This window comes from Onychomys torridus, chromosome 21 (assembly GCF_903995425.1).
Source record: "Onychomys torridus chromosome 21, mOncTor1.1, whole genome shotgun sequence".
In the NCBI taxonomy this organism is placed as follows: Eukaryota; Metazoa; Chordata; class Mammalia; order Rodentia; family Cricetidae; genus Onychomys; species Onychomys torridus.
Window position 1 is genome coordinate 51,507,841 of NC_050463.1, and position 25,025 is coordinate 51,532,865.

The window sequence follows — 25,025 nt, forward strand, 5'->3', positions numbered from 1 at the left end:
AAGGCTTGACTTAAACAGCACATTCACAACTGTAACCCAGCAAGCTGCTCTGTGAAAACCATTGGAGGGAAACCCCAGGACTGCTAATGACACAATTATAATCTTATTATCTGGTGACTAGTAACTGCTCCGGGGCTCAGCAGTTACAGACTCTAAGGTCCATGCACCTTAGTGATGCCGGTGCAGAAGTGTGTTACAGTTTTATTGAGCAGGCTGGAGCCAGATTTCACATGCCATTAAAGATGAAGAAAATGAAGCCTAATTGTTTCTCTGTTGGTGAACTCACCCGCAAATATTACGCATCTATTTCATAGCAATAAAAGTGCCAGAGACATGCAAACTAATCTGTACCTCTGGCTGCCCCCCTCACTTGGATTCTCTGAACCCCACGTTCTGTGTGTAGCCTGTTGCTGATGCCAGACGCCCTGGGTGGGGTGTGCTGTTGCAGAAAGGCCTGGGTGGGAAGTGATCTCAGAGGCTGCACTTACTCCAGTTTCTTGAAGCGTTCACGGCCGGCAGCCACGTACTTGCCACCGGTCTGCAACGCGTCCAGCTCCAGCACCTGGTGGCCTCGCGTGGGCGTGTAGAGCCTCCGCACACCGAAGGGCACGTCCACCTGCTCCGTCAGCTGCTCCAGTAGAGCCTCGAAGTTGGCAACGCGGCGCCGCGAGAACACGAACTTGCGGCCCACATAGAACTGGTCCCCGTTGCGGTACACCAAGATGGTCTTGGCTGGCGTGGTGTCCACCAGCGCATAGGGCCTGCGTGTGCCCATGGCCACTACTCGCTCACGTTGGGACACGCAGAACCGTGCACGGGGTGGGGGACACCCAGCACACCCGCCGAGAACCCACAGGCTCCCTGGGGGCTGCGGGCCACAGGCTGGACTGGGCTGCCAGGCCAGTGGGCTGTGAACCTGCAGCACACGCTGACGTCCTGGAGCGATTGTGACTGGGCTGGCAGTGGGCGAAGGGCGACAGAGAGTCAGGCAGGCCAGGGGCGACTGACCAAGGACATGAAGGATGCAGAGAGGGTTCAGAACACAGACAGGCGAGGACAGAAAAGAAAGATTGGGAGCAGCGGGAAGCTCAGAGTTCACAGGCATGAAACAGAGAAGCCCCGCACAGGTAAGGACACAGACCTGGGAGGGGTATGACACACAAAACCAGGTCTGGAAGAAGGCAGGAAGAAGGGGAAGAAGAGCCTGGTGAGGTGGTGCTTGCCTCTAATTCCAGTATGTGGGAGACCGAGGCTTAGAAGATCTCTGGAAGTTCAAGGCCAGCCTGGAGGGAGTAAGGGGAACAGATGGGGAGGGAAAGAGGTGGAGGGGGGAGGGAGAGTGGGAGAGGGAGGGGGAGACAGGGAGAAGGGAGAGAAAGAGAGAGGGAGGGGAGAGGGGAGAGAGGAGAGAGGGGAGAGAGAGGGAGATCGATCTGCAGGCACCAGAAAGGTGAAGTGATTGGGGCTCAGGGAAGAAGAGAAATGGGGGGAGGTGGTTGCTGGGCCAGGAGCTCCCATCCAACCTCCCAGCATGCCACTGCCCTGCACTCCAGAGCCATTGGACCACTAATGCTGGGGGTTGCTGGAAGCATGTCACCCTCCAAGCCTTTGTTTCTCCCTTCATCCCACATTTCTGTAGGACTCCAGGCTCAGCACCACACTATGTGAGGGGCTGACTGCCACAGCAACTGCCAGTACCCAGCACTCCAAATGTGTGGCCTTTTGGGATACACAACAGATTGGTACAGTCATCTCTACTCTGGGTAAAGACAGGCCCATTATCTCTTGAATAGATGATTCTAGAAATACTTCCCCCAAAGGCCTTCACGTGCCTGAATAAGCTCTCAAAGCCGTAGGGTATGGATCACCTGTTGAATCTACGCACAAGCAGTGCAGAAAATTGATTACCTTCAACAATCACCATTTTGTAGTGTTTTTCCAAGAAAAAAAAAAAAAAACTGCTTCTTCAGGAGGCTATCCACCATTCCTAGCCATGGCCAATTTTTAAGCTCCCAAATGGGTGGCAGCTAGAGACACAGACCCGTGGGTTGGGTGATGGCTTTATTGAACCACCAGGTGTTTGGAACACTGAGGACAGTGGGTGGAGGGTGACTACCATGGATGCGCTGTTTAAAGATTTGCCCTGAAGCCCAGAGAGAACCTCAGCATGGGCTTCTCCCGGAGGGGCCTCAGCAAACAGATGGAGCTGGGGTAGCCCTTGAGCCGAAGGCGGCTTATGCCTCCATCTGGGGTGATGGTAATCCTGGCATGCGTAATGACATCCTGGAGCTCCAGTGTCAGGCTGTCCAACAGGTGATTTTGATTGGGAGATAGCTGGGGGGAAAAAAGGCAGATGCAAGGTCCTTGTAGGAGGATTGTGTGTAACTCCCCCAGTGCGGTCAGTTGGGCCTGGCCTTAAGGGGCTTTAAGAAAAGTTTCTCAGTAATAATTTGTTCTACCAGAAGTCTGCTAGTGGGGTAAGGCCACCCATGTGACAATGGTGTGCATGTTCAAGTGTCATGGTATTTCTTCATCAGTCGATTAACTAATCAAATGAAAGAAGGAGGTCATCTGGTGTCTTCAGGGTAATATGGAGCCTTGTCACACCCCATGGTGACCACTTCCCTGGTCCGAGACACTAGCACATCTCAGGATGTCCATCCCACAGATGGGCACAGTATGACAATTTGTAGTGTGCTAGGCACCCTTCAGATATGTTAAATGTACTATAGGAAACTTTGTGTATGCATTCTTGGCACATGATGTGTGCTGGGCACCCTGCAGATAAGTTAAATGTAGTATAGGAATACATGCCTGTGTGTGCATTCTTAGCACATGATGGGTTTTTGTTTTGTTTTAACAAAATTTTGATTATTAGTCACGCAAAAGTCACAGAGTCCATCTTCCTCTGTGAAAACATAGATGTGGCTTTCCATAGTACATTCATTTTACTGTTAAACTGAGCAAAGACTTCTAGGAAAGTTAATTTGAAGACCTATAATCCTGGCTGCTTGGGAAGTCGAGGCAGGATGATTAAAAATTCAAGGCTGGCCTGCAAAACTCATCAAGACCCTGTCTCTAAAAGTAAAAAAAGGGACTAGGGGTGGAGCTCAGTGGTAGGGAGGTGTGTAGGGTTGGAGCTCAGTGGTAGGGAGATGCATAGCATATACAAGATCCCAGGTTTCTCCAGAGACTGAGGGTCAGTCCTCAAACTACCCCCCACGAACCTTGGTGACCGGAAGCAGTGGCTTCCACTTATGGGCAGGAAGATCCCACTTTTGCCTGATCATGTCTTCCTCTTCCTGCGTGGTCAGGATGCACCCATCCACTTTGCAGCTGTCGGGAGAATTGCCTGTTGGAACAAACAGAGACCTGGGAACGTTTCCTTCAGCCTAGCTCAGCTTCTAGGATACAGGTAATTTAATCAGATCAAAATCCAGAAACAGCTGGGAAGACAGCTCTATGGTAGAACACTTGCCTAGCATGTATGAGGCCCTAGGTTCCCAACACCACAAAACAATAACAAAAATCAAGAACATGTGTGTCCCTCTTCATGCAGGGGCCAGGGGCTTGGGCCTGCCTAAACTTGGTATGCCAGACTTTGTTGACTCCCCAAGGGAGCCCTTACCCTCTCTGAGGAGTAGATGAGGGTAGGGTTGGGGAGCTAGTGGGGAGTGGGAGAAGGGGAGGGAGGGGAAACTGTGGTTGGCATGTAAAATGAAAAAAATTAATAAATAAATATTAATTAATTTTTAAAAATCAAGAACAAGCCAGAGTTCTCCCTAAGCAAAAAGTACAGTGTAGGAGAAAGGAAGGGATGGAGTTGGTCTGCCTTGTGGTGTCCAGGATCGTGTGTGTGGTTCCTAGGAATGAGAAGCAGCCAGCCATGTATTAGTTGTATGCATTCATACCTTGAAAGTTGGGTGTATTTGATAAGCATCATAGACTGCAAACTGAATTGCTTGCTTACTGCTACATAGTACCTCTGAGGTCATGATGGACCTGGAAACTACTTGCCTTATACTGTCACTTCGTAATGTGACAAAACAAAGAAATCCTGGGGCTGGAGAGGTGGCTCAGTAGTTAAGAGAGGAGGGATTGTATGAGTGAAAATTGTTGAGACCTTGATTGGAAAAAGCACAGGGACAAATAGCCAAACTAGTGGAAACACATGAACTATGAACCAATAGCTGAGGAGCCCCCAACTGGATCAGGTCCTCTAGATAAGTGAGACAATTGATTAAACTGTTTGGGAGGCCCCTAGGTAGTGGGACTGGGACCTATCCATAGTGCATGAGCTGGCTGTTTGGAGCCTGGGGCCTATGCTGGTACACTTTGCTCAGCCTAGGTGAAGGGAGGAGGGGACTGGACTTGCCTCAGCTGAATGTACCAGGCTGAGCTGAATCCCCAGGGGAGACCTTGCCTTGGAGGAGGTGGGAATGGGGAGTGGATTGGGGGGGAAGGCTGGGGGTGGGAGGAGGGAGGACAGGGGAATCTGTGGCTGATATGTAAAATTAAATTAAATTATAAAATAAAAAAGAGTACTTCACAACTGCCTTTATCTCCAGCTCCAGGGGATCTGACCCCCATGTAACCACCATGGTTACCTACACAGTCACATCTACACATAATAATTAAATCTTTCAAGTGAAGAAAAAGATGAAGAGGAGGAGTTATAAATGTAGGCTACACAGATGGGTGCTGAGCCCTAGTCACACAATCTGTGCCCCAGGATTGCTAGGTGGTCTCCAGATGAAAGACTACAGCCTTGAGTCTCTCTTCTCTTTGGAACGTCATAGAATCATCTGCAAGCGTCAGAGGCCCTAGGAGAAGGGTCACATGATCTTGTGAGGAGTCCTCCAGGGGAGATTCAGAGCCCTGTCAGAAGCCCCTCACTGCCTGTATGCCCTGTTAGTGTTCATCTCCTGGGAAAGTAGCCTTCTATGTGGGTCATGTGTGAATGCAGGGAGAACACAGCAGAACATCAGAGCTGCCATGTCTGTCCATTACATGTGCATATGTGTGTGTTTACTAACCTGTGCATCCTTGATTCAACAAAACATAACTTACTATATTATTGATACCAGGGATATGGTCAGACTCCCTCCCTCCTGAGTCTCACCACAGTGTCCCTGAGAGATGACCAGGGTCCAGCAGCTTATTTTCACAGCCTATTTGGAGCACCAGTTAACAGGATTCATTGCTTGTTGACTTTGACTAAACTCCCTCATGAAAACAGTTTATCCCACACCTGTCATGAGGAGAACTGTGGACTAAAGATGCTATTAAATGTCAAGTATACACAAAATAGCTGGCATATCACCAGCCCCTCAGGATAAGCTTGTCAGTCTCAATGATCAGAGAGAACAGCAATGCGATCTCTAATGAGGTCTTTCCACATGACACCAACCTCTGACTCTCATGCAACTGTATACACACACACACACACACACACACACCACCACCACCACCACCACCACCACCACCAGCAGCTAAACAAATAAATTGCAGTCTGCCAAAAGGGAGCCAAAACTATAAAAGTTTTTGAAAACACTTTATACACACTAAGGAACCTGACCCTCATTGTATATCAAGTCTTCATATAATCAATATTTAAAAATCAGAATTTGGAAGTCATTCAAAAAACCAACCACCCAAAATATGAATATAAACAGCTACCATGTGTTAAAAAGACAGCTAGACAATCATGAGATGCCCAATCCAATACTTTGATCATCTAACAGACACTTCCCTAGCCTCTTCGATTTTCCTTTTTTCTTTTTTCTTTTTCTTTTTTTAAGTGGATAGGTCCTTTTTTTTTTAAGATTTATTTATTTATTATGTATGCAGAAGAAGGTGCCAGATCTCATTACAGATGGTTGTGAGCCATCGTGTGTGTTCTGGGAATTGAACTCAGGACCTCTGGAAGAGCAGTTGGTGCTCTTAACCTCTGAGCCATCTCTCCAGCCCCAATTTTCTTAATGTAGTGGGCAACATATAAAGAAAGCAAGTACAGACTAACCTAGCTGCTGTCCAAATTCTTTTTACTACTAGATCCCCTCTCTGCTTTTCTCACATGCTCTTTGCACCTAAGGGGAGCCTGCTTCCCAGCAGCCTGGAGTCCCATGTGTGCCATGGGCCCTTCTCTTTAAGTCACTGGCTCACAGCCTGGAGAGTCAAGACAAGCTCTGTGCTAGAGCTAAAGCACTTCTTCCTTTCATGGCTTTCAACAAGATGACCTTCAAAGCCACCCAGCCAACTAGGGCTCCTCGAGAGACACTGGATGACAGAATTAGAGTGACCTTCCTCAAAGCTGCATGGCTGAATGGGAAGGCCGACTTCCACTGCACCTGTTACCTGGGTGCACCAGCTGTAAGGTTCTGCCCGCCTTGAGGTTTACCTTTAAAGTACTTCGTATCGATTTCAATTTGGGTGATGACTCCAGGATGTGCCAGTCGGAACACCGCCCACTCACAACCCGGGACCTGGAGAAGGCCATTCTCATCATTCTGGAATTAAAAAGAAACAATAAGTCATAAGCCAACTTGGACTCAAGGAAGCCAAGCTAAACACCAGCAGGAGGACTTGACATCTTGCCCTGTGCTTACTACAAAAAAAGGCAAGTGTGGTGGCTTGATACACATCTGTAATCTCATCACTTGGGCGAGAGAAGCCGGAGGTTCAAGGCCAGCCTGGCTACCTGAGACCCAGTCAACACACACACACACACACACACACACACACACACACACACACACACACACACTACAATTTCTATGCTGGTACTAAGTTCACAAAGAGTGCTTCAGACACAAAGATGCTGACCTACTTCATCCCATGGGGCTTCTAATCTGTTTGACCTTCCAAAGCGAGCACTCTCCTAGTTATTATCCTTTCTGATGATGACTGGCCTCCAAACATTGCTTCTCCAGAAGGAGGGGTCTATTTATATCTCGAAGGCCTGGATGGCAGGAAGTCAGACCCCAGAGAGAGGAAGGAGCAGCTGTAAGTTTTCAATGGCAAAACAAATGTGGTTTTGGTTTGATTTGGTTGAGGTTTAATTAAACTGTTGACTTGGCTCTAACATCCTCTGTGTGTCACAGGCTTGCCTAGGCCATCTCACCCAGGGGAACATGTACCTTAAAAATCATTAAACCAGTGTTTCCTTCAGGCTTTCCAACAAATTCACTCTTTTGCATCATTAACCTGTAGATTCTGGGGACCCAGCAAGATGGCTCAGCAGATATAGACACTTGCTACCAGGCCTGAGTTCAATCCCCCATATCCTCACGGTGGAGGGAGCAAGCCAATGCTGACAATTAGTTAATTAATTAATTAATTAAAACGAGAAAATAAACTTTAAATTCTTTTCTTTCTTTAGCAAATAAATGGGATAGTCAAAAATATTTGACTAGAGCAGCCAACAAGACACATTTAGTCTTCTGGTAAAATTTAGTGTACTACAACACTAGCTAGAATAGTGGAAATACAGCAGGAACTTTGAAAAAAATTAGGAAGTAGTAACAAAAGCTTGGACCATGGATTACAGGGGGTTGTTGGTTTTGGTTTGTTTTGCTTTGAGATATTCTGTCTGCTTGTGTTTTGAAACACATGGTCTTATGTAGCCCAGAATGGCCCTATTGTTGTGGTATATTATTTTAACTAGGCAAAGATGTGTTACACTTGTTTATGCTACAGAATATTATTTTGACTGTGTAAAAGTGTGTTACTTTCGTTTATGCTGCATTTGTTTAATGAGGTAAGGATGTGTGTTTAATTATGTAAAGATGTATTACATTTGTTTCACCTTGCCTGCCTAAGGCAGCTGATTAGTCTGATAAAGAGCTGAATGACCAATAGCTAGGCAGGAGAAATGATAAGCACAGCTAGTGGGCAGAGAGAATAAAAAGGAGGAGAAATCTAGGCTTGAGAGAGAAGGAGAAGGAGGAGAGACCGAGGGAGACAGATGCCCCATGGCTAGAAGCCAGGCAGATATCAGGAAAGTAAGCAAAGGTCAAAAGTCCTGAGGCAAAAGGTAGATAAAGAGAAATAGATTAAGTTAAAAGAGCTGACCAGAAACATACCTAAGCTAAGCTGAGCATTCAAAACTAATGTCTCTGTCATGACTTGGGATGCTATAACTAACATTCTGACAGAGAACGGTACAGGGGAAGAAGACAAGGTTTAGTGGGCTGACAATTCCAAGTCACTATCCATCGTCTCAGGAAGTCAAGGCAGGAACTCCATCAGGTAGTCATATCACATCCATCCACAGTCAGAAGAGACAAGTGCAGCCATGCTGCCTGCTGGTCCAGTGTTCTCACCTTCTCTGTTCTCACAGGACCCAGGGACCCAAACCAGGGAATGGTGCTTTCTAGCTCTTCCTACACCAACTACCAATCAAGACAATCCCCCCAGTGACATGCCCACTGCCCAATCTGGTCTAGACCATTCCTAAGACTCTAGATTGTATCAAGTTGACAGTTAAAATTAATGGCGAAAGTAACTAAGAATGGCTTTGAACTCCTGATCCTCCTGCCTCTACCTCCCCAGTACTGGAATTACAAGCATGCACATCATACCCTAATGAAGGCTCCCTAACGAAGTGCTGTTTTCCTTCATGTAAAGTGAAAGAAGTGTTTTTAAACCTTTTCTAGAAAACCTCAGAATGACAGTTGTTGCTGGTCTTACTTCTAACACGGGGGGTCTGTCCAACCTTCTCGCAGTTTCCCAGCCATCTGCCATAGACCTGGGCTTGCCAACACCTACAGGAAACAGCTGGGGTTAATGGAGGGACCTTTGACTTAATTTGAATGTGGGAATGGATTTGCTGTCATTAAATTTCACATCCCATAATCCCAAGTATGGCTACATAAATTCATTTCAATGGAGTTGATATTTCAGGGAATTCACAGCCATGGGGTTGACTAGTTTTGTTTTTGTTATTTATAGCAGCTACTTAGGCCAAAATTAAGAAGGGACCATGACTCTTGCTGACCCATTCCACATCACAAAGGCATCTAGTGACCCCCATTCTCCAAGAGAGTCCCAACCCTCAGCCCGGGCATCACCCTGGCCATGCCCAGCTATCTTGCAATGCCAGTGCCCATACTTGGACAGGAAGGCTGGCTCCTGGGGTGTCTTCTCACCTATCATATTATTTGGATGACCAAAGTGCGCATTACTAAATCCTACACAGATGCCCCCAAAAGCAATGGCCACAAGGTCTACAGGATCCTTGGCGCCCGATGAAGTCCAGTCCCTCTGTCCAGTACCGTACACTCGGAGGCGTGCGATGCCACCATCTGAGAAGGGAAGGTGTCTGTGTTAGCTGGGAGGAGCTGGTTCCTGGGGTGTTGTGTTCCCTGGGGCCTGCTGGCCTTTGCCCACCTCCTTCCCTACTAGTTTTCCAACACAGTAAGCCCACTGCCCAGGCCCCTGCAGTAGACACTGCTCTGCACCTGAGCGGCTTCTCAGGTCTCCAACACTACTTGTCATTCTTGGCCCTCAAGTGCCAGGGTTCCAAAAATGTCTTCAGTTATCTTCCACACACTTCTCCCACCCATCCACTAGGCCCCTGTCTGACTCACCAAGCAAATGTTATCACGTCTCCCTTCTCCTTTACTCCATTGCTGTAATCATAGCCTGAAGTTACTTTTTTGTTTTGTTTTCACGTTTTAAGTCTCTGCTAATATTGATGCCACAGACACAGAGTATAAAATCCCTGGAGGGCAGACCAGTTACAGAGTGTATCACATGCATGCAGTTCCCAGTATGTGGTAGAACACCAGCTTCCTTATTAAACTGTTGCAGTAAAATCAAAGTCAACTGGATATTTGTCATAGTATGTTTGGGGCCAGGAGAGGTGGCTTGGCAGTTACTCTTGATGTTCTCGCAGAGGACGGGAGTTCAGCTCCCAGCATTCACACTGAGTGACTCATATCCACCTACCTGTATCCAGCTCCAGAGGATCCAACGCCCTCTTCTGGCCTCTGTGGGTACTTACCTGTACACATGTATGCCAACACATACAAACACACACACACACACACACACACACACACACACACACACACACACGCAAACTCTTTTGTTTTTAATATTTGGCATCAGAAGCCCGCACCACAGACTCCAGCACCAACTCACACCATGCTGCTCTGCAATGCATCTGAGACACAAGACGATGGTCCTCTGAAAACCTACTTGCTGCCGAGAAGCACAACCTGACATACGACACAGAAGCAAATGGCCGCTTGGCTCCACCCACAGCCCCTGAGCATCACAAACGAGCCTTCTCCTTTGTCTGGCTGTGGCTTTCTGGAGAGCAGCAGCCAAGCAGTTTTTGCAAAGAAGTTTCTATCATTTAACTAAACGCTGAATCTGAGCCCCGTGTATTTTGACATTGGAAAGAATAGGTGCCCAATGTAGAGCCACATGCCTTTAATTCCAGTCCTCAGGAGACTGAGGCAGGTGGATCTCTGAGTCTGAGGCCCCAGGATAGCTAGGGTTACAGAGAAACGCTCTCAAAATCCCCCCCAAAAAAGAAAAAAAGGTGAAATTGAGTATTCTGAAAATATTCTGATAACAAGTGAAGATCTTTGTTTTCAACCTATTAAACCAGACTCTGAGGTCATGACATCTTAGAAAAGCAAGAGGGGCTAACCCAACAAGAGGAAGAGCAAGATGGAGACTCTGCTGCTCTGGCACCCAGATGTGGTGCTTCACTTCAGCATTAAGATATCTACCTCTCAGTTTTACCCTTCAAAAGCTAGGTTTCTCTTTACAGAGTTAATATCCAGCACACCTTTGAAATGATGAAGCATCTCAAAACTGCCTCTCCATCCACTGTGCCTCGGGTGACAGTGTCCTGGTATGTTACTATTCCTGTCCCTTTCAACACTGATTCCCAGGTAGAACCGTCACCTAACAGTAGGGATTGGGTGAACAGGCAGGAGAAATCTCACAGGCAATGTCCACCCCTCACCTTCAACTGGGCAGTAGACAATAGCCAACCCTCTGGATCCAAGCCAGCCAGGCAGGGATTGCCCTGTGAAATGTCTGAGACATTCAGCTCTTAAATGTCATGTAAGTTAGATTGAACGCTTGAAGTTGCTGATTTGGTGTGCCAAAAATAGAAATTTCCTGGGGCTGGCAGAATGGCTCAGCAGGTGAAGGTGATTGCTGCCAAGCATAAAGGAGGACCTGAGTTCAATCCCTAGAGCCCGCGTGATGGAGAGAAGCAATTCGAGTTGTTTTCTGACCACCACACTCATGTCAGACACCATGCACATGCATATACACAATCACTTTTTAATTATTTTTTAAGCACCATTCTGTCAGAGTCACCGTACCTGACCTCAAATCGTGCAACAGAGCCACAGTAACAAAAACTGTGGCACTGGCACAAAAACAGATGTGCAGGCCAGTGGAATAGAAAGCCTGGAGGTAGATTCAGTTGCAACCACTTGATTTTTACAAAAATTTCAAAGGCAAGCAATGTTAAAAAATAAATAAATGGATTGTTTCCAGGTTCTGGCTATTACAAACAATGCTGATATGAACATAGCTGAGCAAATGCCCTTGTGGTATGACTGGGCATTCCTTGCCCAAGAGTGCTACAGCTGGGTCTTGGGGGAGATGGATTCCAAATTTTCTAAGGAAGCGCCATATTGATTTCCAAACTGGCTGTACAAGCTTGCATTCCCACCAGCAGTGGAGGAGAGTTCCCCTTGCTCCACATCCTCTCCAGCATAAGCTGTCTTCTGTGTTTTTGATCTTAGCCACTCTGACAAGTATAAGGTGGTATCTCAGAGTCGTTTTGATTTGCATCCAATAACTGATGGAAGTGGATGCAGAGATCCTCAACCAGGCCCCAGGTGGAGCTCCAGGTGTCCATTTGTTGAGAAAGAGGAGGGACTGTAAGAGCGTGAATTGTTGAGCCCAAGATTGGAAAAAGCACAGGGACAAATAGCCAAATGAATGGAAGCACATGAATTATGAACCAAAGGCTGTGGAGCCCCCAGCTGGATCAGGCCCTCTGGATAAGTGAGACAGTTGAATAGCTTGAACTGTTTGGGAGGCACCAGGCTGTGGGACCGGGACCTGTCCTTAGTACATGATCTGGCTGTTTAGAACCTTGGACTTACACAGGGACACTTTGCTCAGCCTGGAAGGAGGGGACTAGACCTGCCTGTACTGAATCCACCAGGTTTAAATGAATCCCCAGGGGAGTCTTGGCCCTGGAGGAGATGGGAATAGAGGGGAGGGGATGAGGGGAAGGTGGGGGATGGGAGCAGGAGGGGGGAGGACAGGGGAACCCATGGCTGATGTGTAAAATTAAAACACAAATATAATAAGAAAAAAGAAAGAAGATAATAAATAAATAGATAGATAGATAGATAGATAGATAGATAGATAGATAGATAGATAACATACATCCTCTTTAAGAAATGGAGCTGGAAATCCTAGATATCCACGTGTGGAAAAATGAAATTATCTCCATATCTCTCGCCTTGCACAAAAAGCAATTCTAAATGGATCAAAGACATCAGGATAAGACCTGAAACTATTAGAGGAAGGTATTTCACGAAATGGGCATAGGCATGGATTTCTGAAAAGAGCTCCATTAACACAAGATATAACCTCTAGAACTGACCAATAGAATCGCATTTTTAAAAGCTTCTGCATAACCAAGGAAACAACCACCAGAAAGAAGACACAGACAGAGGGGAGTGTCAACCATACATCAGATAGGGGATCAATGTCTAGAATATACAAGGAAAATATGGATGACTAAAACCAAACTAACCGGTCAGAAAATGGGCTGAACTGAAGAGATGACTCTCAATGAATTCTGAAGTGTTCATCATCCTCAGCTATCAGAGGAATGCAGATTAAGATGGCTTTGAGATTCCAGCTTCCCCACATTTGGATTGTCTCTTATCAAAAAAAAACAAATGATTGACAGAGACAGTTTTCCAAAGTCAATACACATGCAAAAAGTTACCATCATTGGTGTCCAAGGAAATGCAAATCAAAACAGCAAGATAGCGTTTCACACCCACCAGGTGACTATGACAAATAAGATGCCTGGCACTGGAGGGAACTGAAAGAGTCAAATGCCTTGTGCATGGCTGCCACTTGAGAAATGTCTCAAGTTTCTCAAATCCTCAAGCACAGAGTTACCAAATGACCCAAACATGTCAATCTTAAATATATGCTAAAGACAGATGGAAACAAACACACACACATACACATGTGTTTAAGATGGAGAAATGATTCAGTGGCCAAGAGGACTGGTTGCTCTTCCAGAGGACATGGGTTCGATTCCCAGCACCTACATAGTGACCCACAACCATCTGTATCTCCAGTTCCAGAGGATCTGATACCTTTTTGTCTGGCCTCCCCCGGCACACAAGACATACAAGTAGGCAAAACGCTCACATACACAAATTATTTTAAAATTATTTCATAAGTGAACATTAACAACATTGTTCATTATATCCAGCAGGTAGAAACAAATGCCTACCAACTAATAAACAGATGTATAAATGTGCTCTAACCATAAAATAGAATGTCATTTGGCACAAGAGGAATAAAGCACCCCTGCCTGGCATGATCAAGAGGACTCTTGAAAACATCATGCTAAGTAAAAGAAGCCAGAGGAACAGATGACCAGTAAAACACGATTCTATTCCTTTGGGTAAAATAGTCAAATCTCTGAACACAAAGAAAGTGTATATTGATGGGTAGGGTTAGGGAAGGTGAGGGGCAATTGCTGGAGAAATGGAACCCAGAGCCTCATGTGTGCTAGCCAAGTATTCTGCCACTGGGCTACAGGTGCAGCCTCAAGAATTGCATTTCTTTCAGAGCTAATAAAATGTCCTAGCTTTAACTGTGGTGCCTGTATCTGTGTTTATACCTCTGTATAAACTGTAGACTTCAAATAGGTGAATCCTATGTTATTGTGACATATTGCTCTGAGTTCAGTTCCCAGCACTCACAACTGCCTGGAACTCCACCTCCAAGGGATCTGACCCCTTCTGAACTCTTCAGGCACCTGTACTCACACATATACATGCATACAGAGATACACACACATGCATATAAGTAAAAAATTAAAATAGAATCATGTGTATGTATACTATCTCAACTTTTAACATACTTGTGAAATGAAAGTCAGGGGACATGGAACTCCGGCACAGCTTGGTCCCAGCACATCTTAACTTGACACTTTTTTGTTTGTTTGTTTGTTTGTTTGTTTGTTTGTTTGAGACAGAGTTTCTCTGTGTAGCTCTGGCTGTTCTGGATCTCTCACTGTGGACCACACTTGCCTCAAACTCAGAGAGATCCACCTGCCTCTGCCTCCCGAGTGCTGAGATTAAAGGCGTGTGCCACTACCGCCTGACTAAACTGATCCATTTTCATTAACTACAATTGGGACAGAGTGTCAGTTTCCTGATACACAAGACAAAACACAATTCTAAAATATACCAAGTTCAAATTACCAGGAAAAGATGGCTTATTTTTACATTTTACATTTCATAAACAATACAAGGTAAAAAGGTCAAAGGTCCTTGCCACACATACCTGGGAAGATGTTGAGTCTTATGTGAGTCCATCTCTGCTGGGAATTGACCAAAAAATAGTTGTGGCTGGAGTCAGGGTCCCCTGGCTTAAGCTCTGACATGGGAACCAGGTACTCCCAGGAGTCCGAATTTAGCTAATAAATAAATACAGAAACATCAGCACTGGCTCTTGAGAACAATGCACTCTTATCCTATGCAAGGATCAGGAGAGGAGATTATTGATAGGCGCTGAATGACACATGTTAATAATAATAATAAACTCTGGGTTAGGGATTCTTTTCCCCCACACTTGTAAATGGACAAGTTTTTAAATGCCTTCTTCTTGATTCTTAAAAGAAACCAGAGTGGCGATGTGGGCATCCAGCTAAAACCCAGGACGTTGAGGCTAAGGAGATGGTGGGCTGAGTCCTTCTCAGAAAGCTGGCTCATTCGCTGTTCCCCATTTGCCACAGATCAACACATTTGTTAACAGCACAAATTACTAGACAAACTTAACACAGTAAAAAGGTGCCAAGCACAAACCCCACTTGTTTATCTTACTAAGTTCATCAAAAGTTACTTTGTCAAACAAATCACTATGGGAAGTAAATGAGGAGGGTTCCCTAGCAGGGTCAGCAGCAATACACAGCCACAGGCAGTGCCCGCGGCCCCCTCAAGGCTGTGGACAGCCAGGCCGTTCTCCAACACAGAGGGGAAGGAACATGGAGGGAACCTCTGTACTGCCACACTGTGTAGGTACAAGAGGCCCAGAATGCCTGGCGGTACAACCCAGGCAATTGCCTCAGACAGCCAGGCCTGCAACGGTCCCTTCCCAGCTCTGGCACACAGAACCAGCGTCTTACCTCGCTAATGATCCCAAACTCCTCAGGCGTTGCTGCAGCTCCTGTCTTGACTCCTCTTGGTGGGATGTCTGGCACTCTTTCTGAAATCAAAACAACCACACAGGATCAGGGTTGAGAAGCAAAGAGGATAAACTCTCTCAGGAGTTAATGTGGTGATTTTCATCTCCCCAACGGCCCTAAAGACATCCTTGCTTTGGAACACTCTAACAGAATCACTGGTTAGAGGCTAACTCATTTCAGAGGACAGTAGAATAACTGGTACCACACTGGCTCATCATTTCAACTTAGGCGAAATTCCATAGATTGATAACTTCTTTGAGTTCAGAATATGGCAAAGTTAGTCCCAGAAGAAGCTCTGCCTTCTCCTGGCATCTGCCTCAGACTCAGCATCCACAGTCAAAGCAGATCTCACATGACCCATCATTAACTTCCCAGGAGGCTGGTCACCTAAGCATAGTAGGGCCTGTTCACCTGTGTGGAGCCTGGTGTGGTACTGTGCACACAGCACTTTTTTAGTATCAGTGTATCCAGTAACATAGTTTATCCTCCCTAAAAATGTGTGTGCACACGTGGCCATGTAGTAACTAATTCAGTTGTCAATGACAGATTATGCAAGCAAATTATGAAACCTGCATAAGCCACAATGTCCAGTGTTCCCAGAGGTAGAAAGGGGCCTGCCTAAGAACCCCGGAGCTGCTGCACCATGGAGACCCTTCTGTAGCTGGAAATGGGCTGGAGCTACTCCTCTGCAGTTATCTTAGTCTTGGCTCCACCCATCTGACCCTCTGAGGCACAGCTCACTGCTCCCCCACCCTCCCCAGAAACCAGCTCAGCAAATGCCACACACACGAGAGAACACAAGGATACACCTCTGCAGACCCAAGTTGTGTGGGGAATGATGGTCACTATATGGGACCGGCAAATGGAGTGAAGCCAAACATCAAAAACCTCAGGGCAGCCCATCATAACCTACTTCTTAGGCTCCATGGAAGCCCCACAACCCCAGAACACTGGCCCATTTGCTTCTTACAGAGACGTTAGCATCCAGCTGAGTCAGAGGTGCCTGCGGTCCCACACTCGTCCCTGGAGACAGTGGCTCCTACATACCTTCACTCAAGTTTGCTGCTTGAATTGACACACGAGGAGCATAGCTCCCTGAGAAGTAAGAAATGTCCACGTCGATGCCACGGATAATGCCCTGTACCCCCAGCTGGATGACACACCAGTCATGACCTGTACAACAGGACCACAAGAATACTCGTGATGTGTAAGACAAATGACTAAGCATTCTTATTAATAAAAAAAATTTAAAAACTGGAGTCAGATATTGGGGTTAAAACGGAGAGATCAGAGGAATAGAACAAGGCACAGCCAACCTCGCCTTACCGACTCCTCAGCTACCAAAGAGACCTACTTCCTGTCTACCCAAGCCTATACACCTTTCTGACCTACCATCTCACTTCCTCTCTCTGCACAGCTACATCACTTCCTGTCTGTCTGTACAGACCTCCAGACCTCTATAGTTAGTGCTGGGATTAAAGGCATATGCCACCACACCTGGCTCTGTTCCCAGTGTGGCCTTGAACTCACAGAGATCCAGATGGATCTCTGCCTCCCAAATGCTAGGATTAAAGGCGTGTGCTACCTATCACTGCCTGACCTCTATGTTTAATATAGTGGCTTGCTTTTTCCTCTGATCCAGATAAGCTTTATTAGGGTGCACAGTATATTAGGGAACACAATTTATCACCACAATGATATTCCATGGGGGTGTGCAAGAGTACCCACGAGGTCCCACGGGCGATGAAAATACTCATGAGGTCCCACGGGGGATGAGGAGAGCACTCTTGAAGTCCCACAGGGGAAATGACAGCAGCTATGAGGTCCCATCATCTTCCACCACAGAAGCACATGTTCAGGGTGATTCTCATAATGTGGCCACCAAGGACCGCCATGACCCATAGGGTCCTCAATTCTAATCAAACCAGAAAATGCACAGGCCTTGGATTCTGAGACATCAACTCAATTTCTAAGCCCATCCTCTCCCATTATTGTGCTGGACAAATCACAGGATCTCTATGAGGCTTATTTCTTTAACTCTAAGTCAGGGGAAAGTCACTAGCTTCTGAAAGCTTCAGTGGGGCCATTGAAGTGTAGAACCCCCCAGCCTGGCTCTTCTGCAAACTCTCTATTTCAGAGTTCCATACAGCCTCCATTCCACCCAATCCCCCAGTGTGCCTCCATGTACCTACCAAGCCTTCAAGACTCTGGTCTTACAGCAGACCACCACTCCAGATTCCCATGTAATCCAGGCTTAAACTGGCTATATATCCAAGAGTTAATTACCTTGAGCTCCTGATCTTCTTGCCTTCACCTCCAAGGTTGGGATTATAGGCATGCCCCCACCACACCTGGTTTAAACGGTGCTAAGGATCAAACCCAGGGCTTCCTGAATGCTAGGTGTGGTGGTTTAAATGGAAAGCATCTCCCATAGGCTCAGGCATTAGAACACTTGGACCCCAATTGGCAGTGATATTTGAGGAGGCTCAGAAGGTGGGACCTTGCTAGAGAAACATGTCACTGGAGAGGGGCTTTGGGGGTTTGAAGCTACTTCCATTTCACTCTCTCTGCTTTGTGCATGCTGTTAAAGATGTGATCTCTCGGCTTCCTGCTCCTGCCACTCGATGCCTCTTGCTGTCATGACTCCCCACCACGATGGACTCTAGCCCTCTGAAATTGTAAGCCCAAATAAACTTTTGTGTATCCATTGCCTTAGCCACATTATTTTATGACAGTAATTAAAAAACAACTAATACACTAGGCAAGCTCCCTATCAGCTGAGCCTTATCCCTAGCCCCAAGCAGCCATCATCTCTAAACTTCATGGTGTAGGATGAACATTCACACACACACACACACACACACACACACACACACACTTCACACACATACTTTACCTGGAATCCGCTTCCGCCTGGTCTCCCATCCATCCATCCATTTCCCAAACTGTGTATATTCATGTTCCTTAAAACTCGGACTACTGCTCTAAAAAAGATGGTCAGGAGATCATTAATATTCATGAAGAGCTTAGGTCATCAGCCTGTCAGGTGACGTTAGGTCAGGGTAGACACACTGAACCCTCTCAGAGGGGAGAACACATCATGAGATGCTAGAACTCTAGCATCTACTCGCCTGTGACATGAACTCACTGGTTCTCATTTTATTTTCTCCTGAGTAAAAATTCGGGTGATATGCTTACAGTGCCTTCAGAGATAAGTGAGTCAACTTGCACTGAGCGCAGCCAGGTCCTGCTCTGACACCCGACCTCTGACCAAGACTGAAGGGGCCATGCCGTCACACCCACTAACCATGTACCCCTGGGTTTCCCTCCTCACACCTAAGAGCCTTCATGCCTACGTGGGTGATGAGACAGCAGGATTCTCAGCACTGTGGGTTCTCTGTATTTATCTACTTTAAGGGATGCCTTTGTGGGGGGGATGCATTCGTGTGTGTGTGTGTGTGTGTGTGTGTGTGTGTGTGTGTGTGTGAGAGAGAGAGAGAGAGAGAGAGTCTATACACTTAAGTGTGTGAAGACTACAGATAGACACCTGTGTCTTCCTTAATCACTCCCCACTTATCTTTTGAGGCAGGGTCTCTCTTACTGAACCTGGAGATCACTAATTAAATGGGACTGGCTGGCTAACAAGGCCCAAGGAACCTCCTGTCTCCATGTTCCCAGAGCTGGGATTATAGGCGCATGCACCTCTGTAGCTGGTTTCTTTGTGCGTTCTGAGGATCCAAACTCAGGTCCCTTACGCTCACACAACAAGCACCTTATCCACTGAGCCATCTCTCAAGCTCTATTTGTTCACAGTTTAGTTTTTATTTTTATTATTAATGGTGTGTGTGTGTGTGTGTGTGTGTGTGTGTGTGTGTGTGTGTGTGGTAGAGGTGAGCCATGACGTGTGTGTGTGGAGTCAGTAAACAGCTTTCAGGCCTAGGAAGCAAGTACTTACATGCTGAGTCATCTCCCAGCCCCACTGGCCCACTTTTTAACCAAGAATACCCTACCTATTGTACTTAAGCAGAAATTCCCCAAAATTCAAGATGCTTCTATTTTCTTCCAAGCCCGGGATATGGGATCCACATTGGTTAAGGGGCATACTCAGTGACCTCAGTTTTTCCCCCTTGGCAACCTGGCCCTCCCTTTCTCTCCTGGATCTGCCTGTCTCTACGTTCCCTGGGAGCTGGTACTGAATTGGGTGCCTTTCCAGTGGTCTGATCCTTCCTGCCCAGTCCACACCACATGGCTTCTGCCCCAGATATGCCCATAGCTTTCAGTGTACATGGCTGCAGAGCTTCAGCTAAACCAATCGTTCACACACAGGATGCCTGGTGCCATACCTTTATGAGGTTCTCTGCAGGGCCGAAAAAGTCGTCCGTCGCAAACAAAACCTGGACAAAGAGAAGGAAGGAATCAACCTACCACCCAGCTATATCACTCTTGGGCATCTACCCTGAGGATGCTCAGTCATACCACAAGGACATTTGCCCAACCATGTTCACAGCAGCTTTATTTGTAATAGACAGCACCTGGAAACAACCTAGATGTCTCTCAAGTGAGGAATGGATGAAGAAAATGCGGCGTGTTTACCCAACTGTTAAAACAAGGACACCAGGAAATTTGCAGGCAAATGGATAGAACTGAAAAAAAATCATCCTGAGTGAGGTAACCCAGACCGAGAAAGACAAACATGGTATGTATGTAGTGAGTAGTCATCCCAGCCTTGGCCTGGAAGTTCAACCCCCATTGAGGCTTCGGTAATGGTCACGCCCACAAGGCGGGGCAGAGGAGGAAGCAGAAGACCAAGGATCAGGAAGAGGTCTCTCTCTTGGTTCGGGGACCCTGGACGCAGGAGGTAGACCAAGCAGAGTTCTCCAGAGAACACGGCCGGACTGCACTATACCCTTGCCAGACCCTATAACCTACCCCTTCATTTGTAAGTTACCCCACAAAATAAACCTCCCTTTTAACTACGTGGAGTGGCCTTAATAATTTCACCAATAAATGGCGCCCAACGTGTTGGCAAGAATTTCCACCTAAAACCTGAGAAAAAAGATTCTAAAACGGAGCTAAAAACAGCTTCCTAGTTGTCTCTCTCAAGTTAGCGGCAGGCTGCCGGTTTGAGCTTATATGGCGGGTTCCTGGCGTGTGCGTCTGACCTGCAGTGTGGCGGGAATGAGGAGTCTACAAGTGGCACTTTACTCTGCTGCATGGTGGATTTAGCCTTTGCTAATTAAAAAAAAAAAAAGGTTCTGGGCTATGCACTGCTTTGATAGAACTGCTTCTGATAGTTGATGATACACATGGCTCCAGACCCAGAGCTGGAGGTAAACGGTACCACCGCCACTTTGGAAAGCTGAGGTGGGTGGAGCAGCATTTCAGTCTTATATAAATGTGATCTCTTTCTAAAGAAGAAAAGGGGATATGATATAGATATAATAGAAAGAAAGGGTAGATTAAGGAACTTACTTTTAAAGAGCAACAAGTCATTTAAAATGTTTTACACTGGTATAGATTTTAGTCTATTGATACAAACTTAAAGTAAATTTTGTTATACTGTGTGTATATTTCTACTCATATTTAAGGTATTATGTTTGTATAGCTCATTTTAAATTGAAATGGATAATTAAAAATAGATTAATAATTAGTCATCTATGATAATCATACTCATAGTCATGTTAGTTAAGTCTTCTAGATATACATAGACATATTTCAGATAGATAGGTAATCTTCAAATACTTCAAAGACCTACAGAATATGGCATTTAAAATACTTTTAAAATTTAGACTTTCTGGACAGTGAGACATGTCTGCTCCTGGCAGCACCGATTTACTTCAGAGAGGAGGATGGGCATTGAAGACACTTCATATGGAATTTATCTTCATCTTGGCAAAAATAGCCATTTGGGCAAGAAAGTGTTCTTGCCTGGACTGCTCGATCTACTGGACGTGCAGGACCCATAGAAAGGTGACCACTGAACTTTGCTTGACAAAATGGTCCTTCAGGTTCCTGCTTCGCAGAGGAAACTGCCAGACATTCTACAGGACACTAAAAAAAGTGACCAAGAGACTCTAGCCCTGTGGGCTAAAGACAGATGTCCCAACTTTACAAAGGAACATTAGGTGACTGTCCAGGCTGCTAGCTGTCTCTGTCTACTCTTGCAAGACTCCCGAAAGTTGCTTGCGTCCTTCTCCCATTTCTCAGGTATTATTATATTCCTTCCCAGGTCTTTGATGAGGTTGATGATTAGCAGTTATAGTTACAACTTAGTATATATACATATATAATATCTTAGATAGGATATATTAAGTATTAGACTCAGGTTCTTTAGGATAGGACACCTTTTGCAATGATCTTTGTAACATGCCACCTACCCATGCCCTAGACTTCCCTGGATTTTACTATGTGTTTTTTGCTTGATATTGTTTGCACTTATTGTAATTCCAACTTATCTAAGTCATTATCCCTCATTACTCCTGGACAATATTTGATAACCATCTCTTTGTATATAGTCTTGTATTAGGTTAGAACTTTCTTATTTAGACAAAAGGGGGAGATGTAGTGGATAGCCATCCCAGCATTGGCCTGGAAGTTCCAACCCCCATTGAGGCTTCGGTAATAGTCACGCCCACAAGGCAGGGCGGAGGAGGGAGCAGAAGACCAAGGATCAGGAAGAGGTCTCTCTCTTGGTTCCCGGACTCTGGACGCTGGAGGTAGACTGAGCAGAGTTCTCCAGAGAACACGGCCGGACTGCACTATACCCTTGCCAGACCCTGTAACCTACCCCTTCATTTGTAAGTTACCCCACAAAATAAACCTCCCTTTTAACTACGTGGAGTGGCCTTAATAATTTCACCAATATATGTACTCATTCATAAGTAGATATTAGCTATAAAATAAAAGATATCTATGCTACAATCTACAGAACCAGGCAGACTAGGTAACAAGGAGAGTTCATGAGGGGACACCCAGATCTCCCTGAGAAAGGGAAACAGAGATTTTGAGAGTGGACTGAGTGAGGGCAGGTGAGGATGGGAACATAAGCTGTCAGGTTGGGGGGGGGGGGGACAGAGGGGGGGTGTTCTCAGGGGGGGACTGCTGTGGAGGGGGGGAGTGGGGATTTCAGGGTCAAGCAGAAGCCTGGTGCAGGGGAATCTCCCAGGAGTCTGTGGGGAAGACCCCAGCTTAGACTCGTAGCAATAGCTGATAAATAGCCTGAACTGGTCATCTCTTGTCACCAGATTGGTGACTGGCCCAATTGTGAGCAGAGAGGTACCATCCAGTGACTGATGGAGGCAAATGCAGAGACCCACAGACAGACATTAGATAAAGTTTGTGAATCCTGTGGAGGAGGAGAGAGGAGTGTAGAGCCAGAGGGGTCAAGGACATCACGGGAAGGCTCACAACCACCTAACCTGGGTTCAAGGGACTCACAGAGACTGGATCAACCACCAAGGAGTCTGCGTGAGACTGACCTAGTCACGCTGCATCTGTGTTACAGTTGTGTAACTTGCTCCTCCTGTGGGGCTCCTAACAGTGGGAACAAGGGCTGTCTCCAGCTTCTACTGGCTTTAACCCTTTTTACTCCCTACTCCTCACACTCCTTCTTCAGCCTTAATACATAGGCAGGTGCTTAGTCTTACTGCAACTTGATATGCCATGTTTCACTGATGCTCATGGTAGACCTGCCCTTTCCTGCATGGAGATGAAAGAGAAGGGGATGGGGGCAGGGGGTAGGAGAGAGAGGGGGAGGGCTTGGGAGGGGAGGCTGCAGCAGGATGATGTAAAACAGATAAATAAAAAAATAAAATAAAATAAAAAATCAAGATGAAATTACCATAAGTTAATAAAACACACTTTATTCCCTCCTCTAGAGAAACGTTGGGGAATGCATTAAAGAGAGTGTGTGAAGTTGCCTCAGGGAAGGGACAGTGCAGTTCCTCTACAACGCTTTCAGTGCATTTGGGTCTCAAGCCTGCCTCCTCCTGAACCATTTCTTCCTACCCTTTTATTCTGAATCCCTTTTACAGTCTGAATGGGAATGGGAATGTCTCACACTTGGAATGCAAATAAACCAGCTTCCTTCTCTCGGGCTTATGGCTCTTACAGATACAGACATAAAGTTCTTCGAGAATTTTGTACAATAAGCACGTTTTGATCAGATTCATCCTCCCTCCCCCAACTCTTCCCAGACCTACCCCCTCCCTTCCCTAACCACCAAACCTGTCTGTCCTTTTTTAGCCTTGAGGTTCTTTCACAAAGAGATTGATACAGATAAAATGGGGAGGGGGTGGCCTGGTGGATAAGAGCACTTGCTGTGCACACATAGGACCTGCATTAAGATCCCAGTACATAAAAAAGCCAGGCCTGGCCACACACATACAGCTGTCACCCGCACTGAAAGCAGGTGGAGGCAGGAGGATCATGGGGGACCCTGGCCATTCGCCCAGCAAAAGGAAAAACGGCAAGTTCCAGATTCAGTAAGAGATTTATCTCAAAGGAAATGAGGTAGTGAAGGATAGAGGAAGGAACCCAATTTCCTCCTCTGGCCTCTGCATACACATGGGCACACACTCCTGCACACAACACATGTGAAAGAAAGGAGGAGGGTAAGAGGGGAGAGAAGGAAGGAAGGAAGGAAGGAAGGAAGGAAGGAGGGAGGGAGGGAGGGAGGGAGGGAGGGAGGGAGGGAGGAAGGGAGGGGGAGGAAGGAAGGAAGGAAGGAAGGAAGGAGGAAGAAAGGAAGGAAGGAAGGAGGAAGAAAGGAAGGAAGGAAGGAAGGAGGAAGGAAGGAAGGAAGGAGGAAGGAAGGAAGGAAGGAAGGAAGGAAGGAAGGAAGAAAGGAAGGAAGGAAGAGAGAAAAGACAAAAATTAGATGGGGAAAAGGCTCAGTGGGTAAGAGCTCTTGCTGCACACGCATAAATACTGAGTTCAAATCCTCAGCAATGTAAAAAGCCATGTGTGGCCCATATGGATCTACAACCCGGTGCTGGGTGTGCAGAGACAGTAGGATCTCTGTGGCTCACTGACTGCCAGAATATCTGGAAAATGGCAAGCTCCAGGTTCAGCAGGAGATCCTGTCTCAAAGGATTAAGGTGGAGAGTGACAGGACACCTGGCATCATCCTCTGCTCTCTGCATATGTACATTAACACACATGCATTATGTACACATGCACATGCATGATGTACACACACATGCATTATATACACACACACCACACACATGCATTATATACATGTACATACTGCTTCCCTAGCTCAAAGTTGCCTGGGATTCAGTTCTGCTCTTCAGAACTCTGCCAGGACTGGGCCTCTCAAAAGCCTGTTGCTTCTTCAGCCTGACTCTGATTTACTTCAGGTCAGAGCAGCCTGAGTGGGCCCCTCAGTACTCAAACCTAACTTCCTGCCCTTGAGAACCCTGCTTACCTTTCCTCCCACGCACTCAGAGGCCATGTCAATCAGCTGGGTGAAGTCCAGAAATCTGGTCAGTTTTCCTTCCTTTGGAGTATCAGCCATGCTTCCTGGAAGAGA

The 25,025-nt window shown here is 46.4% G+C and overlaps 2 protein-coding genes across 2 annotated transcripts in view; both read right to left on the reverse strand.

Moving 5' to 3' along the window:
- Window positions 1-775, reverse strand: part of Dcdc2c (doublecortin domain containing 2C) — a 34,236-nt gene extending 33,461 nt beyond the window's left edge. Inside the window, exon 1 of the mRNA XM_036170279.1 lies at window positions 489-775. Within this exon, the coding sequence (XP_036026172.1) occupies window positions 489-775 (287 nt within the window). The remainder of the gene's footprint in view (window positions 1-488) is intronic.
- A 1,355-nt stretch (window positions 776-2,130) lies between these two features.
- Allc (allantoicase) lies at window positions 2,131-25,010 on the reverse strand. The gene is made up of 11 exons (XM_036170307.1): window positions 24,921-25,010; window positions 19,834-19,884; window positions 18,387-18,474; window positions 16,538-16,663; window positions 15,431-15,510; window positions 14,590-14,722; window positions 9,150-9,305; window positions 8,692-8,765; window positions 6,401-6,509; window positions 3,228-3,352; window positions 2,131-2,334 (listed from the first exon to the last, which is right to left on the reverse strand). The coding sequence occupies exons 1-11, from the start codon at window positions 25,008-25,010 to the stop codon at window positions 2,131-2,133; spliced, it is 1,236 nt and encodes a 411-aa protein (XP_036026200.1).
- Window positions 25,011-25,025: the final 15 nt, after the last annotated feature.

Coding starts and splice junctions, on each gene's coding strand:
- Allc (XM_036170307.1), bottom strand. CDS start 25,010: ATGGCTGATACTCCAAAGGAAGGAAAACTGACCAGATTTCTGGACTTC. Junction 16,664..18,386: donor CAGGCGGAAGCGGATTCCAG/GTAAAGTATGTG, acceptor CCTGTTGTACAG/GTCATGACTGGTGTGTCATC. Junction 15,511..16,537: donor AGCAGCAAACTTGAGTGAAG/GTATGTAGGAGC, acceptor TTTTGATTTCAG/AAAGAGTGCCAGACATCCCA.